Here is a 12,475-nt window from a genome sequence, read left to right on the forward strand (position 1 = left end):
GCGAGAGGATGCTTTTTGTATTTTTTTATTTGTACACTTTTCCCATCCGGTGGAATTTTGCGAAGAGCTTTTAAAGTCTGATTTTCGGAATAAAAAGCAGCCCAGCGGCGCGCCCGGTGAATTGTGAATGGAAAGAAATTTAATTGCTTTCGCAGCTTTTTCATCCTTGCTTAATTTGGTTAGAGTGCACGAAAAAGATAAATCTGGTTGTTTTTTCTATAGCATTTTTACAACTCTCTCGCTCATTTTCTTTTCATTGCCGCGCGCCCACTCGGCGCCTCGTGGTTTCTTTTTAAGAAAACAAATGAAAACGCTTTCCTAAGTCTTCCTTTGATTGTGAGTACAAAATGAGAAATACAGACTGGATTTTAAGAAGAAAGGCAAAAAAAATTATAAATTATTTTACATACTTTTATATTCACTGTAAATCTGAATATCGATTGGTTTTTTAATCATCAGGAGAGAAGGTTATTATTTTGTGTTTCTATTCTCCATTCATATGTATTGAATGATCACAACCATGTATTATCCCCATTTAACCCACCACCTACTCTTGGTTATGTATAGTCATACATTTATAACTAAAGTTAATGGATGGTTCACAATATATTGTTTTATTTGAATTTTTTTACCAATACATATTAATAAGTTTACAGTAATGCTCTTTGGTGGAATGGTAAACAAAATATATTACAAATAAATTAAAATATTCTATTAATAACATTATGTAAATAATAGTTTAAAAATATTAGAACATAAATCTTCATTAATGTAGTTTTAAAATATTAAGTATTTTTACTTTGTAATTAAGTATAAATGCAAATTATAAATTATTTATATACTCTCCATTCTCGGCTATCTACATCAACTTACTTAATGTGTACACTGTACACTCCATAAAATAAAAGTAGAAAACTTGAAAATTATATGTATAAATAATTGAAATAAGGTCTTGGGAATGATGCTGAAATTTTCAAAGACTTTTTATATTTATACCAATTAATGAAATTATGCAGCGCAACTTTTTATTTCAACTTCTCAAAACAAATAAAACGGTAAAAATTCACCCTTTATTATCTCTTTACAGGTCGATTTATTAACTTAATATTTACACAATCAGTCAAAAAAAAATTTTTAACTCGCGGTCATTGGTCGTTGAGCAGAATAAAATATAATAAAAAATTTTGATCAATTATTGTAGTTTGGCAAGTCTGATTATAATAGAAACGCCTGCTCGCTTGTTTATTGACTAATTTTCACAAGAAAAATAGATTCGTTTGATCAAAACCTGATGAAATCAAATAAAGAAAGAGGAATAAGACGTCATTTTTAAAACAACTAAGAGCCAAGAGATTTTCCACTCACATCCTTGGGGCGCTGCTTTTGAGAAGATGAGAACATTAGACTAGGATGATGTAATTATTATTACACTCGCTTGAAAGCGCAGTCAAGCGAGCGAACAGATATTAATCCTTTGGTTTGTTGCGGTGGCGGCGGAGGCGCTTTTTAATTAAATGAATCGTCTTGGCCGCCCGCACCCACGGCTCGCCAATTCATCTCTCCATTTCCTCGCCAGCGGTGATTTTCGCCGATAAATTTATTATCACATATTCCAAAGTTCGCACAAAGATATTTATTAAACGGCCAGCGCGCGAATGTAATGAAGACGATGATATTAAGAACGAATTAATTGCGGCGAGTATCATTTGAAGATTGACCTTTGCCTGGCATTAATTACAAATCTGTCGGGTGAAATCAAGAGAGAGAAAATCCGCCTCCGTTAGTTATTCCTTAAATGGTGCGGCATTAAGGGGAATTATTACGTAAGCCGATGGATCTCGATAAAATCTGCATATCGCACTCTCAGGTGCTGTAAATGTTTTTGTACCTGTGATTTTAAAGGCGTGTTTTTCAGTGAAAAATTCGCACTCCCATGGAGCAGTATGCTAATTTTTATTGCACATGTTTATACCGGTAGACCCTCCCAGCGTGCGTTATTCACAAAAGAAAAAGAGAGGCGAGAGGAATTTATTTATGATCAAGAAGTAGGCAAATAAAATTAACTTTTTTATCAATTTAATGATGTTTATTATGTAATTTCAAAGATTGGAATGCACTGAAGGTTTCGTAATAATTATGAGATATAATCAAGTGTTACTTTATTTGTTGACTATAGTATTAATAATAAAACTCTGTTATTATTGGAAGATTAAGACATTTAAATAAAAATTGACAATGATTTTAAATTTAAAATTCAATAATATAAAATAATTCACATAAAAATCACGTTTTATAAATATTATTACAATTTTTAACATGAAAAAATTAGAAAAACTATAAATAATTTAATTATAATATATTTTTAATGATGTAAAAATATGCTTAATTAATTGTTATCAAAAGATGACCAAAATTTGTCCATTTTGAAATCAATATGCTAATTTGAATATTGTATTATTAATTTTGGAACGTTAATTTATTCTTACATCAGATGTAAAATAAAACAACACATTGAGCGATGGTTAATATACATATATTTTTTTTTTTTTTTATAAAAGATTGGTGATCAACTTATTTCTGATTGTCATTTAAAGACCACCTAAAAATCTCAAACTTTTAGATTTTCTCGACCAAATTCCAATTCATCTCACGACATAGGCAATTTTTTGGCTCATCAAAAAGTCTGCCAATTTTCTCCTCGAGACCTCCCGCCGTGATCTACCCAATCCAAATTCAAATTAAATTTTCCAACCCTTTGCCTCTGCTCTCTATTTTGTTTTGTATTGCTTCTCTTAGCAGATTTCTGCGGCAAAGATGAGAAAACGTGACGTGATTTGATAAATATTTCATCCCTCTCTCAACCCGTCTTCTTATTCTGCGCCTCCAAATGGCCGGCGAGAAATTCGCCATTCGGAAATGAAAAATGAATTATTTAATGCGCTGCACGGCAAGGGTTGATGTGTAGCACAACCCTTATTATATACGTGTGTGCGACGGCATGCATTGTGCGGCGCGAAAAACGACCCCAACACACATTATTACATCTTACGCTTGGTATCAGCGAGAGTGGTGGGTGTGACAACGAGACATGACGGGCACAATCGAGGGGCTCTTCCTATTCAGGAAACACGACGACGGCCTCAGAATGGAGAGAGGCGGGAAGAGAGATGCGATGTGATATTAGGAGATTATTAGAGGACGAGTTTCATCTATTGATTGATCCTTCGATTGCTTATATTTGTACACCTCATAACAAATATTACAGCTGTTAATTTGTTAGCGTGAATGAATGTTTTTGAAATTTTTTATAGTTATGTCGTTTTTGCGTTTTTAAGTATATTCCAGTTTCCGTTTTGATTTTTCAAAATATTTAACGTGGATTTTCTGAGTAGTGGTTTTCACAACCAGATTCTGAATCCACGTTGAATTATTTCTTTTGGAAAATATAATATAATAGCATCTCTACGAATCCGGCTGGAACTAGACTGGCAACACTAATTTCGCATAAAACAATCAACTTGTTGGTAGGTTTCATTGGAAAATAAGCTCAAATTAAAAATTTTAAGTGATCAACTCATATCTAATGACTGAATTTTGTTCAAAACAAGTAAAATATTTGTCTACACAATAAACTACGATTCCAAATAGCCTTTTTTTGCATTATTTGCAGCTGTTAATGTTATCCCGGGTTGTTTCGCGAATTTTTAGTTTTTTATTTCGATTATTAACCGGTATTATATCTTTTAACTTGAAACTTTAGGAAATAAAAGAATAATTCCAAATCTATAATTTAGAACGGAAACTATTTTAATAATTATCTTGTTAATTCTCTCACTGTGAACTGTACCTTTGGGGAAAAATGCAGATTTGCATGATCGAATTAAGAATTTTTGCACTTAAATAAAGTATTTTAAGAATAATTATATTTAATCAAATTTAAGGAGAAAAATCTGGGAGTTTTTATCATAAAAGTGATACCAAAAGCGTCCAAAAACCTCAATCTTAATAAATAAAAAGGTATAACAGGGCTATATAAATAATTTATAGATGGAATGCGTGCAATAAACTTAAAAAATACAAAATATGAGGCCAAATTACAATAAATTTTTTTCTAATTTTTTCAAGCATCAAATTTTGTAGCTTCTTACAAACTAAATTTCTTTAAAACGCTGTCCTTTTGATAATTTTGATAAAAATTAAAATGCATTTCATTTCCAAGATATAGGATAAAAAGGTCGGGCAAATTTTCTAATTGGATATTTAAAAAAAATCAGTGTATGATCGTTTTCCTTCTAATATTAAGGAAATTAAAAATAATTTTCTATATCCGATTTTTTTTTTTTTTTTTTTTATCATTTTTTTTTTAAATACTCATTTTCAAAATGTTTTTATCTAGAGAAACAATTCGATGGAAATTTAATATTGAATAAATATTAAAATTTTGACAATTTTTTCTTGGATAACCCCTAAACTATATATTTGTGTCTCATAAAAACAACTAAATTTTTGAGCTTCTCTACAATCTGGTTTGAAACATGAGAGTAGATATATATAAGGCTGGCTATTATTCTTGAGGATGTGCCGGACTGTTGACCGCGCGTATGTAGCAGCGGTGAAAGGGTGGCTCCTCTAGGACTCTTTCTGCGCCCTGCACCCAAATGTGGAGTGCGTGTGGTGCACGTATTGAGCCGTCGCTCGCCACTTAAGGCTGCAACAACAGGGCGAATGTGTGTGTACACGAGGCTCAAAAATTGTGCGGCGGGCGATCCATCTTCCTCAATATTATGCAGAAGCAGCTCGGCTCTTCCGTTCCGGCATCCGCCCCCGACCACCCCGCGTAGCGTCTCCGCTATATATATTGGCCGAGCGCGCTGATTTTTAACCTCAGTGCCTCGCAAACATCCCAAACCTACGCGCCTCTCTCGACAAATTGCCTGCTCTGCACTCGGCTCCTTTTTGAAATTCCCACTGTCGCTTTGGCCGCGAATAGACGAGGTAGGAACATCATTTATTCTACTAATTCAGATAATTTTTTAATGCTTGTAATTTTTTTCCTGCATGATTGACAATTACAGTGGTTAAATAATAATATATTATTTTACGTAACATATATAGACTGTAATTAAAAATTTTCACAATAAGAGATCGTTAACTAATGGATAGATTTTCTCTAACCAATATATTAAATATTAACCCTCTGCACCAGGTCGATTTATTTCAATTATTTACAGCAAGTCAAATCAAAAAACATTTTCAATTTTTATGATAGTTCCAAATACGTTGTCATTTAAATGGTATAATTATTGAAATTAAATAAAAAATATTCAAAATCTTTTAATAAAAATAAAATTATATTTATATTAATATTATGAAGTCAATATAATTATTTTCAGAACAAAATTTAGTTGATTAAAAATTTTATTAACTCCTAGCGTCAAACAAGTTAGCAAGTACAAAATAAAATTTTATAATTCGGTTTCATTACCTCTTTCTTGGTATAGAAGATGAATGGTTTTAAGCAAGATACACACTTACTCATAAAAGCAAGTGAAATATATGATAGTGTCCAAATAGCATTAAAATTATTGTATTATGGTTTAAACACGACGAAATTAACTGAATAAACAAAGCAAAAATTCAATTTTGTTTTGTCCAACAATTTCTTGTTTTCAACAATTTGTGTGTAAACAATGTGATGTAACAATTTGGACAATAATAATTAATATATAAATATGTTTCTTCTTCTAACAAACTTTGCAAAACAAAACAAAATTTATGAAACAAATTTTTAATATTCACTTCCTGTATGCGTGACTTGAGCCCATTAGAGCAATATTTATTATTTTTAGTAGAATATGTTTCGACAGCAAAATTTTTCATTAATTTTTTTAAATCTGAACTAAAAAATCAAATAATTAATGAATGAAATAAAATCAGCATTTTATACAATTGATGCTTTTGTGGAAAATATTTTTGAACCTTTACCTTCAAAATATCCCTCAACAAAAGTGTGAATTAAATTCTAGAACATACATTGTAAATATCTTGATCTCGGAATAGATGTTAATGATAACGGAGACTTTTAAACTTTGCCGCAGAAAGATTATAGAATCAAATATTACTTTCGGGAATTCACTTTATTTGACCATCAAAAATCGGGGCCAAACGGCGTTCGAGTTTATTTATTTTCGAAAATAAATCCAAGGGGCGAGCCTTCGAAAGCCTCTCTCGTGTGTGTTGCAGCGAAAGGGCATTTGATAAATTGGCGACGAGCGGGAGATTCCCAAGCGGCTGTGGCGCACATCTTTCAGGCAGGAGGAACAATATTATAAATCTGGCCGCGGCAGCTCTATCACCAGTTGGTGCTTAACTTTGGTCCAGGCCGCACACACGGCCCGAGAGCGGCTCTTTTCCTGAATAATTCAGCGCACACTCGGCGCCCGATGCTGCTCCGGCAAGATCGCATGATGACCCCGGCGGCGTGCAAATTGTTCGGCCCAACAGCCGAATCCTCCGTCTGATTGATTGACGTCTCACGAGGTAGGCCTTCCGCTCCGAATCCAATTTCTCTCCTTTTTGCACCAACCGATTCTCTAAATTGGCTAAAATTATTCCCCTTTTTTTCCTTTCGTGCGATTTCTTTTGCTAACAGAAGCGTATGCATATTGCTAGGCCAATAAAATATGGCAGGGTGGAAAAAAAGAAACGAATTTGAAGTTCTTAACAATTTATTCCTTTCATTTTATCTTTATTAAATGCGCTTATCTCAAAATTCATTAAGCACTTTCAGACCTAACAATAAGAATTTAAAATCAAAAATTAATCAAATGAAATGAAATTTTAAGCTGCTGTTTTTAACTCTTAAATTTTCAAGAACTGACATTCCCATTAATGTTAATGGCCACTGAAACTATTTGTCAAGAATTAAAATAAGCGAACAATAAACTTTGATATATCGTTTGCATCAAGAATATCCATAATATAAAACATTGTGAAAAGTATCAAGAAATAAGATTTTCTAACAATTTTGTCCAGAATTTTCTGTATTTTTTTTTTTTTTTTTTCAGAAATACAACTTCTACGCTTGAGAGAAATATTTCAAGTTAATACTATGTATTATAAACATTTGAATTTGAAATAAATCATGAAAGTGGCCGCTCTAAGTAAATTTTAATGAAAATTTAAACCGGGCTCAAGAACGCCCCCCCCCCCCCCTCCCACGAGATATTCTATATATTCTTCATTAATTCGGATGCTAAAAAGCAATCAGATGGTTTAACTGGAATAGTATCGTCGTTTCCGAGAAGAAATTATTGCCCGGGGACTTGTAAAATTACACACCTTGTAGCGTGAATAATTAAAAAGACTGCAGGATCTCTGACGCTAAGCAAGTCAAAGGAGAGCAGCTCTTTTTCTAACGTCCGAGAAAGAAAGAATACACGGGGCAGTCGCAGATGAGAGTTCAGTAGTCGCGGACACGTACGGCGTTCTTTCTTTTTCGCATTATGCCATCAGTGGCGCAGGTTGTTGTGAAAAGTGACGTGCCGTAATAGCTGCGTGGCTATCATGTTTTATCTGCTGAGTCGCATTAAGCAGCCATCAAGCACATCAGGTAGGAATTATTACCCGGCGTGATACACAACACCTTTGTGTGTACCATCGCCGCGCGCTCAGACATGTACTGTACATACACAATTATTTTCTCTTTTTAGATACACGCACGGGTTTTTCAATTTTCTTTTTTGAGCGTTTTTTACATTTATCATGGTGAATTCACGTCACAAAAATATTTATTTTAAGTATTTAAAAGATGAGGTTATATAAGAATATTTTTATATTTTTTAGCTCTCTGGTTTCAATAATTCGTTTTTTTCCGTTTGCAGTTTTATTAGTGGAAGTGAATAATGCAATCAAAAATATAAAAGAGAAGTAATATTAAAATATTTCTACTTCTGGAAATTTTTTGATGCTCTTAACATTATGCAAAGGAACTAGGTCTATAAAAAATTCGTAAATTGGTCCAAAAATTAATTAAAAACCCCCTCATTAAGTTATTAAAGTCTATTTAAGTGTTAAATTATAAAAAATTAAAAATAACTGATTTTTCAGTGTTAATCATAAAAAAAATAAGCACTGAATATGAAATTGTATCAATGTAGGATGACTTTTTTAACCCTCAATTTTTAATCAGATCGACACATTTTTATTCTTAAAGAACAAATTATGATCAAAACAGACACTTCTCTACAGTCTATATTATTAATTACATTAATTTGAAGCTACACGAAACTTCAAAGTGTGTAATGTTGTGTAAATGTTCCGTTTAGATGAATTTGATTAATTAACAGACAGTTCCATACGGTTAATTAGTATTGATGTTGCTAATTTGTTCGCAACGTTCCTCCAGGCGTGACTTTGTAGCTTGAAAATATAAGCACAGGCAAAAATCATTGCTCGCTCCTGCTCTAGCCCTAATATTTGCACAGATATGCAGATTTGTGTTTGTGCTACGTAGAATTTCTGGTCGGCTCCAGCCAGATAATGTGTGTTTGTGGCCAAACAAAACACTGCACGGTGAACATATATCACCGTTTCAGAGCGGATGGTAATTGCGAAACGACGCGTTTCGCGCCTCTGAAACAACAAACAAAATTATTTTCCGAAAATTCCCAAATGAAACACTAATTTTTTTACATGAGCCGAAACGCCCGAAACGGGGGGGTAGAAGTTCCCTAAGTGGAAGTTCCCGAAAGTGGAAGTTGCCTAGTAAAATGGAGGCAAAAGGTGGGGCCAGGGTAGCATGGGGAGGAAATGGGCAGCATCGACACATAATTTGACAGTAGCTGAAGCCAATGAGTGAATGGAAATCCACACATGTGTAAATGTAGGTCGAAATTGCGAATTTTTGCATTGAAATAAAAAATCGCATGTACATTGAGTGTGCCAGTGGAACCTCCCGAAAGTAGAAGTTCCCGAGAAAGCTACTCAATTTCCACTTTCGGGAGTTTCTACTTTTGGAGGTATATTTTTTATATTTTCTGAGCTTTTTAAAATTTCATAGAGTGGAAGTTCCCAAGTGGAAACTCCCTAATAGTGGCTTCAAGTATTGTCCGAACTGGAAGGCAGGTGGCGCTGTTGAATCTGCGTGAAGGCAGCAACACCTCTGTTTATCAAATAGTATTCGAAAAAGGTGCACTTGCTGGCAAAAGTGGCAATTTTTGTAGGTTGTGCGAGAGAAAAATACACTTTGGCAGCTCTGGGCCTGCGAATGAATGGAGAAAACATTATTTCACTTCTCGGCCTCGTCTCTCATCAGCTGAGATGAAATTATCTGATTTTGTCAAACAAAACAATAAGGCTTTTTTGCATTTGAGTTTTCTAAAAATGCACTTGCATTGCTTGTCTCACTGAGCAGAATTATTTTTTTTAATCTCCAAATCTCAAATGAGTTTGAAATAAAATCATGTATGATGATAAATTATTATGAAATTTTTTTAATTATTCTAAATTATTGGCTGCATTTCATAATTTTGATTTCAATAAAAACAAAACTTTAAGTTAAATCAATTGCTCATGATCAAATTCTATTAATCTAACAATCAAAATTCTAAATCAAATTAAAAATATAGTGGAAACACCAATAAAAATACTTCAGCCTTTTCTGAGTTTTTTATGTTTAGTTTTTTTTTTATTTTGCTGTGTGCTCATCGAATGGAAAGTAAACAAATACAAGAATTTCATAAATCGGCAATTTCATTGCTAATTTAAAGCCAATTTTTTTGGTTCAAAAAGGCACCAATTATTTTTCATTTTTTATTAAATGAAAATATAATGTATTCCATGGCTAAAATCTTGAAATATACATGTTTTGCGATTTTTATAAATATTTGTTAATATTTAGAGTATTATATTTAATTATCTGAACTCCAGTAGCAGTCACGAAAAAATTCTTGATACCAAATTTAATGCTGAAATAAAAATTGAACCCCTTTTTCAAAAATGAACCTTATATTTTAATTATAAGCAAAGCTATAGAAATTTGAAATCACGCTTACAAGTAATCTACAAGTTCTGCTTTTCTCTGCAGCAAGCTTACGGCTGGTTTTTCGCGCCGTTAAAATGGGGCGGGTCAAACAGTATGCATTAATTGCTCATTTCTCATCTTCCAAATTTTATGCATTATTTTTGCCGCATCTATGTCTAAAAATTTTAAAAAATATTCCAACGCGAGCGAAAGATAAAGTGAAAAACTTTAAAAAATTAGCATAAAACTGAATACTGCACTTTCTTTTGTTTATAATAGTTTTTAAAAATCACTGAAATTTAGCACATATTTACGCACAAAAACCCGTTGCAAAGCAATTTATAACTCTTTTTGTTTTTTTAATATTAAATTTGAAGTGAGAAACAAATGCGTCAAAAATGGAAAACTATTGAGCGTGTTATTAAGAAAACCGCTGGTCAGAATTTTACGAAAAAGACGTTTACCATGCAGAAAAATAATATTTTTTCTAAAATTTATCAAAAATCCATATTTTCGAATTTTAAAGACAATTTTAATATAAAAAATTTTGAGAAAAACAGGCAAAGTAAAGATATTTGTTTAGAATTAAATGATGCATGTCTTATATTTTGCTGTGCTTAGAACAATTGAAAACTGAAATGGATTTTTACCGCTATCAGCTGATTCCAAAGACCGTAGGAGAGACGAAAAAGATTATTATTTCCTTTTGCTGCCTCTCCTTTAACTTACATCATTATTAGTTCCGTATCTGACCGAAATATAATTTTTGGTATAAAACATCAAGTTAATTTAAAAGATTGAAAGTCATTCAAATAATTTTATTTTATATTATAAAAATAATTATGCTTCTCTATTACCCATTTTAGTGAATACACGTAGCTCTACAAACCTCTAACTAAGCGCCATGCACCTTTTGGCGATGCTTCAATTTTTTTTAAATCAATGTTTAATTTTTGGAAAAAACAGTTTGTTAATTTTTATTTGACTTTTCTCTAATCAGGAATTCTTAATAATTATAATAATAAGAGTAAAAATAGTTTGAATCCGGTATCCGGTTAATAAAGGCATTATAACCTTACAAGGAAAATTGTCTTTTGCCATATTAGGTTGTGTCAAAAATATTTTGTAATTAATGCTCATTGTAGATATTTTTCAGAAATTAATTGGATACCTGATTTGAAACAGAAATTTGATCTCCCGAAGAAAGAAAATTAATTAAAGCTCCTTGAGAGCTTATGTATATTTGAGAACCTAATTATTATACTTTTCGTCCATCAGACATGAATGAAGTACTTATTTTTATTTGCCGTTGGTGTCGTAGAACAGCATAGAACAGTAGACTTTTCTACTCCGAGCAATCGCAAACAGAGACAAATAAGAAAAGTGTTCAATGCTCTGAAATGTAATAATTAAATTTGAAATATCGTCGCTTACTCTCTTTAGAACGAAATAATTTTAAAACAAAATATATATATATTTTTTTTAGAAATTTAATATTATTATTTTTCCTTTGCATTTTCATATTCAAAAACAAATTTAAGTTGTTTTTATTTCAAAGTCAATATATAAATTTTTTCCACGGCGAAGAGGTGCCTTCACGCAGATTCAACAGCGCCACCTGCCTTCCAGTTCGGACAATACTTGAAGCCACTATTAGGGAGTTTCCACTCGGGAACTTCCACTCTATGAAATTTTAAAAAGCTCAGAAAATATAAAAAATATACCTCCAAAAGTAGAAACTCCCGAAAGTGGAAATTGAGTAGCTTTCTCGGGAACTTCTACTTTCGGGAGGTTCCACTGGCACACTCAATGTACATGCGATTTTTTATTTCAATGCAAAAATTCGCAATTTCGACCTACATTTACACATGTGTGGATTTCCATTCACTCATTGGCTTCAGCTACTGTCAAATTATGTGTCGATGCTGCCCATTTCCTCCCCATGCTACCCTGGCCCCACCTTTTGCCTCCATTTTACTAGGCAACTTCCACTTTCGGGAACTTCCACTTAGGGAACTTCCTACCACTCGCCCGAAACATGTGTGTTTTCATTACTTCAACATTTTGCTCTTTGCCTTTATATTAATTTTATTTTCCATATTTGCAGTTTAAAACAATTTCAAAGGGCGTTTATAAATTATATCGCTCAGCACGATTTTCCTCTCTCTAAAGGGTGCACGACTCGTTTTTTGTAAAGGCGCACAGAGTTGATTTACTTATTTGGTTGACGTTGGGCTGACAGCCAAAACTGCGTTTGCCATAGCCGCGAGAGAGAACCATCTCAACTCTCTTTACTTCCAGTGCAAAGCAATCTCTCGGCCTGATAAAATTTCGCAGTCGGATTTTCCTTTTCTCCGAAAGGCCGACCGAGAGAAGCTTTTAGTAAAATCCATTCTCCCAATGACAAAAAAAAAAAGGAAATGCAAACGCGGCTTTATTTTTTCAGAGACA

The 12,475-nt window shown here is 32.8% G+C and overlaps 1 protein-coding gene across 4 annotated transcripts in view; it reads left to right on the forward strand.

Annotated features, from left to right (window-relative positions):
* LOC132194852 (monocarboxylate transporter 2-like) overlaps positions 1 to 12,475 on the forward strand; it is a 108,971-nt gene that overhangs the window by 70,569 nt on the left and 25,927 nt on the right. Inside the window, exon 1 of one of the 4 annotated variants that reach the window (XM_059616412.1) lies at positions 7,517 to 7,612. The exons of the other annotated variants lie outside the window; for them this stretch is intronic. Coding sequence (XP_059472395.1) covers positions 7,567 to 7,612 — 46 coding nt within the window. The 5' untranslated portion in view covers positions 7,517 to 7,566. Of the gene's footprint in view, positions 1 to 7,516; positions 7,613 to 12,475 lie in introns of those variants that run through there. 4 annotated transcript variants of the gene reach the window in all.

Source organism: Neocloeon triangulifer, unplaced genomic scaffold (genome assembly GCF_031216515.1).
Source record: "Neocloeon triangulifer isolate White Clay Creek 2 clone unplaced genomic scaffold, ASM3121651v1 ptg000008l, whole genome shotgun sequence".
In the NCBI taxonomy this organism is placed as follows: domain Eukaryota; kingdom Metazoa; phylum Arthropoda; class Insecta; order Ephemeroptera; family Baetidae; genus Neocloeon; species Neocloeon triangulifer.